This window comes from Eurytemora carolleeae, unplaced genomic scaffold (assembly GCF_000591075.1).
Source record: "Eurytemora carolleeae unplaced genomic scaffold, Eaff_2.0 scaffold1137, whole genome shotgun sequence".
In the NCBI taxonomy this organism is placed as follows: domain Eukaryota; kingdom Metazoa; phylum Arthropoda; class Copepoda; order Calanoida; family Temoridae; genus Eurytemora; species Eurytemora carolleeae.
In genome coordinates, this window is record NW_019397030.1 from 111,068 (window position 1) to 116,942 (window position 5,875).

At 30.9% G+C, this 5,875-nt stretch overlaps 2 protein-coding genes across 2 annotated transcripts in view; one reads left to right on the forward strand and one right to left on the reverse strand.

Annotated features, from left to right (window-relative positions):
* Positions 1-922, reverse strand: part of LOC111711257 (frizzled-8) — a 17,233-nt gene extending 16,311 nt beyond the window's left edge. Inside the window, exon 1 of the mRNA XM_023485556.1 lies at positions 881-922. Coding sequence (XP_023341324.1) covers positions 881-922 — 42 coding nt within the window. The remainder of the gene's footprint in view (positions 1-880) is intronic.
* A 2,713-nt stretch (positions 923-3,635) lies between these two features.
* Positions 3,636-5,627, forward strand: LOC111711258 (uncharacterized; the record flags this gene model as incomplete). The annotated part of the gene is made up of 4 exons (XM_023485557.1): positions 3,636-3,747; positions 3,844-3,925; positions 5,124-5,267; positions 5,558-5,627. Coding segments are annotated over exons 1-4 (370 nt in total), but the record flags the coding sequence as incomplete, so codon positions are not given.
* Positions 5,628-5,875: the final 248 nt, after the last annotated feature.

The following is a 5,875-nucleotide window of genomic DNA, read 5'->3' on the forward strand; positions in this document are numbered from 1 at the left end:
AAGATTATAAGCATAAGGAAATGTAGTGAGGGGGGGGGGGCAGAAGAATATTGAATAAAGTGGACTTGATTTCATTTTTGACAAAAGCACTTATAGAAAACATGTTATTTGACAACTATAAATACGGACCATATACTGCGTGGGAAAAAACTGCACACTTTTTTTAAACACATTCGTCACAAGGTGTTTACTCAAGTTTTTGTTCAGCCTCAAGAACAAAATACATCTGAAATACGTAGAAATAACAGAATGCATGATAATAAAAGTTCGGCATTTGCAATGTTTATAAAGATCATGTTTACACATTATAATTGCAGGCATACCAGGGATTTTTAAAACTCTGAAACAAATAAAGTCATGAAATAAAAGGCCTGAAGAACAAAGCCACTAAAAAAAGGGCTTGAGATTAAAGCCAATTCAACACACGAATTGAGATTCAAACCTTTTAAATATGGGAGTTGCAAGTAAAGCCCCCACAAAAAAAGAAGTTGAGATAAACGCTTTTTAACAAAAAAAACTTGAAAATAAAGCTATTAATCATGCAAATAAAAAAAGTCATTAAATATAGACTTCAGAAATAAAGCCATCAATCATAAGGACTTGAGAATAAAGTCTTTAAAAAATGTACTTTAGAAAAAAGCCATTAATCATAAGGACTTGATAATAAAGCCAATGAACAGACGGACTTGAGTATAAAGCCATTAAACAAAAGTACTTGAGAGTAAATGTCTTGAGAATAAACCCATTTAACCATAGGACTTGAGATAAAATACATTGAATGAAAGGACTTGAGATAAAATACATTGGATGAAAGGACTTGAGATTAAACAAAAGGATTTGAGAATCTCCAAGGGATAAAAAATGCCGTCAATGACCAAACGCGATTGTTGTTTAACCATCTACTCCTGACATCTTGAGACATTGTGATTATAATGGAACATGAAGGAATTGTTTCCATGCAGACTGGGAATACGTCGCAGACATTTCTGCATGATACATGGCTTTACATAAAGCTTTCTTTCAGGCAAGTTTAAAACTTTGTACTCTGATTCAATTTGAATCCATTTTTCGTCTCTTCAGTACTTTGCGCAATCATTCCCGAACTTCATTTCGCTCAAAATTGCAGTATACCACTTTTGAGTATTTTATCTAAGTGGGAACAAAGCTTCAGACATCTAAAAAAAACTATGCATCACTTTTTGATTTTTGATTTTAAATTTTCTAAATTTTATTTAATTAATTTTTTTTCATTTATTTGAAGTTTTTGTAACCTGAAGTAACCATGATTTAAAGTAGCATAATCACAATTTAGTTTGTACGAAAATTTGTAATAAACCTTCAGAAATGTTTGATTCTGTGCTGAAACTTGACTGAAACTCTCAGTTTGGTCAATTTGCTTAAAATTACAATTTTTAGCGTGAAAATTTACGTTTAGCGCAAAATAATCAATTACGCAAATTTTGCGCCAAATTATGTTCATCTTTCGAATAAAAGAAATGGTTTACTTATACCAAAATTCAATCCGACATCTGAATCCTTATGCTTATAGTTTTCCTTCCGACATCTGAATCCTTATACTTATAGTGATCCTTCCGACATCTGAATCCTTATACTTATAGTAATCCTGCCGACATCTGAATCCTAACATTTTACATTTTGTACAGTTTTGAAAGTGAATTATAGTTTACTTTTAAAAAATTTGAACAATCTCTTTAATGAATACTTCCGGGCTGATATCTTATATGTAAAAATTGGAAAGTTATATATTGAGTTGCATTTGGCAAGCTTATAACTAGTCAGCTGATTTTTCAGTATACTGCACGTACATTCATTAGAATTAACAGTTTATGAAAACATTGAATTTATTAGTGAAAATTTACTGTATTTTTTTTGCCAAGGTATTGTAACCAGAAAACATTGTAAATCTAGTCGTCTCTGTTCTTTCTTTTTATTAAGAAATATTGGCAAAGAAATTGCAAACCTTTTTTTAGATATCTAGATCTAAAATTAATCATGAATATCCAACACTAATGGTCCCAGCTCTGATCACATTTATAATAATCAATTATAATTAAAATTTGATAATAAAAACATTAAAAGAAGACTTAGAAAATTGATACCTTTATTCCACTGTTTTTATTATCATATTTTAAAAAAAAGATGAAATTGTAAAATTTATTTTATTTTAAATAAAATATTTTTTTAAATTTAAGATTTGCCAGGAAATTTGTTGCACACAATTTTCAAAATCAATATAATTTCACCATGGAGGGAAACAAAATAATAATAAACAAAAATAATAATAATGCAAATTATGTAGAAATAACAAAGATTTTGTTTTTAATTTGAAAATATAAGTTAATCTGAAATGAATAATAAATGCTATGTTATTATTTCAGAATAAATGTAACTGTGTAAGTTTGCACGCAAAAGAACATTTTTGAAAACATATTTTTATAGAAAATAATGGTTGATTTAGAATTCATAATTTAATCAATAAACAATTACAATCATCCAAAGCTGATGAGTCTGTAAAGACGACGTGAAACTATTAAAAATGAGGATTCCGAGGGTAAATTAAGTCTTCTGCAAAACCTATATAGTCGTTTAATGGTTTATATTTTATTTGACAAAGAAAGGAACAAGTAAACCTTTGCAGGTTGTCATGAATATACAGGGTGTTCCACGAAACATGACAGTTGGTGAATAATTTAAAATATCTTCTGCCAAAATTACTTAACCCTATTCCTGCTGGGGGGGGAGGTCAATTTGACCCCCACCTGTAGTTTATTTACATAGCTCAAAAAGTATTGGTCTGAGGCTGTTGAAATTTTCTGACTTTTCCTAAATACCCAAAGCTCTCCCTTTAGGCCTAAAACCGGGCTTTAATACTAACTCTTGCACACTGCCTAAATGACTGCTTTTTCCTGTAACAAACTAAATCTTTATTTTGACCCACTTCCACTTGTCAGATTTTGATAAAATTTAGTTTTTTGGAAAGCCTTCGACATAAGGAAACGAATTGCACAAGTTTTGCGAACAAAAATTGCAAATTTTTTGCAAACAACCTGTCAAAGGAAATTGCACATTTTTAGTTTTTCTTGATTAAAAATCAAGTTTTTTAAAATTTTGAAATTTTTTTTGCATATTTGAAATGGCATGGTCAAGGGCTTTTCAAAAATGTATAATTTTTCATCTTTTGGACAAAATTTTTTTTGCAAACATTTTTACTATATAACTGGATTTTGCGATAAAAAATTCAATTTTTGCAAATTTGCAATTTTTTTTGCAGATTCTAAAAGTAGAGCACAAGAGCTTTCCAATGATGTATCATTTGTCATATTTGGACATCAAACATGGGATTTAGAGGGGGGGGGCGCATATCCTGGTTTTCAATTACCCCAGCAGAGATAGGGTTAAGTTGTGAAATACCAAAGAGAATTACAAGAATATTGAACGGTTGTCATATTATAGTAAAATTGATTTCAAAGTAAAATATATTTTAGTTAAAGACTTTATTGAACGAAAAAAAGTAAAAAGTCTTTAATATCTATTACAGGGAAGAAGACATTCCAAATTATTTACCAACTGTCATATTTCGTGGGACACAAACAGTGTAAATTTCGTAAAAACGTCTCATTCTTGTAATTTTCAGATAGATAAAATCTGTAAAATGGGAGAAGTGTCAAATAGATTTTCTATGCGGAGTCTTCGTGCCTCATTAGCTTCTGATACTATGGCACCAAGGTTTAATCATATTATAATTACAAGACGACATTTAGATTGATGAAGTAAGACGACATAAATATTTTTGTAAGAAGACGACATTTGTTTCCATACTAGATTATCCCGGGTGAGACAGGAGGAATCTGTTACAGCGTACACTGCTGTTCCTAAACAAGTTCTTAATCTGGTGGATGTGCAGGTAAACCTAGAGTTGGGCATCGGTATTCTTCATTTTTTAAAACTATTCTAGAAGTGTTGGCTTTTAGGAGGCGTCACACAAATTTACAAAGTTTTCTTTCATAAAAGTATGCAAAAAAAAAGCTTTAACAATGTAAAATCAATCAAATGTTAACATGAATAACACCAATTAATTAGATTACTGTATAATTTTTACTTTATTTTTCATTGTCGTTATTTCATAATTAAAACAAAACTAATTCTGAAAACGTATCCACCCCCAAAAAAAGGAGTTTTGAACGTCGAATTTGCGCTCATACTCAGGATTTACATATCTTTAAAAAGTTTAATATGTCTCAAATGAATCCGAAAGAAAATTTTCCGCAACACTGCATACTCAGTTCAACTACCTTACATAGCCAGTCACTCCCTTTAATAGGAGTTTAACTGTGATGTTGTGAGCTGATCAAAAGGTAAATTGCTCGAAGCGGGATGTACTGAGGCAAAGGATATGTAACTCGAAGAATGACAAATCCAAGGCAAATAGGTTAGGGAAACACTCTCTCCAACCATACACAGATAGATGAGAACTTCTTGAAAATGTATATTTCAGTAACGAGGTTTCCTACAAAATACAAATTGTTATTGGCGTACATGCATATAAATAATAATAGTTAATAAAGATTAAACAGTTGAAGGGTTTTTTTATTATCAATAAATGAGTATTGGAATTCTAGGTTTTGTAGGTTTAGTAGGATTGGAGATTTTAGGTTTAGTGGGTTTAGCAGGATTGGGGATCATATTTTCTGTTGTAAATCAATAAATAACGGGTTTAAAGGCACTGTTGTGAATTGATTAATAAAAGGTACTGTTGTGAATGGAACTTACAATCTAGAAAACTGTGTTGGGTCAAAAAGTTGTTTGTACTGAAGTCTAAAGCAAATTTAATTCTTCTGAAAATAAATATTCGTCTGATTAAATAAGTTCACTATTTGATTGCAAATGATTCACTGAAAATTATGTTTAAATGGGTTCTTTTAATGCACTTTAAGTTTTACTAGCTCCATGAGGTTATTTATGCAAAATCCTTGGCAAGGTTTGGTTTGGCGGGTGGCCGGAGTACTCAACGGATTCAACGGAGATACAATTTGTCGGAGACGACTTTTGAAACAGGGTTACATTAGGGATATGGTTCACAGATGTCTTTTAATATTCTCTAGATCAAATCAGCTGATACTTCCAACAGGACAATGCTGCGCACAGTTACAACATTCAAGCATGAGACAAGTAGGGAGAGAAAACGAAGACGATGGAAGGAAAAAATGAAGAATTATTCAGAGCAAACCAAATCAACTAAAAACAAGGTGAATTGATCTTTTCAACTTTTTTTGGGAAAGTTAAAGTAAAAAGCAGAAAAAGCTTATATATTGATTTTAATCAGGACATAACAATTTCGTTGATGTAATTCTATTCCTAAAAATAACAAAGGCATATTTTTAGAAATGATTCGATAAAAACCCTACAAAATGTGAAATAAAGAAAGAAGAAGATTAATTCCACTGTTTTCTGTTTACCACTGTAATCTATGCATTGTTGCAGTATATTCAGATTAGTACCGCTACCCCTTTTCATTTTCATGAGCACTCCCTTTAAGGTTGAGGGTTGGGCTTACTTACCTGATCTTATCTTAGAACAAATATTCCAATATCTTACATACAAGGTAGGTTAACTATAAATACTTAAAGGGACTGTAAAGGAAAAATTAATCTCAGGTTTTGAACGATACTTATAAGACATCTATCTTATGTTCCTGTCTCGAGGAATTGATATAAAACTGTGTCAAAATTATACCATATTTATTTTATGTCAGATTTTGTATAAAAGTTGTAGCATTAAACAAATCATATGCAACCCGCATAGAACAAACGACCCTGTTTTAGAGTCTGAAAACGACCCGCACGACCCCAAAAAC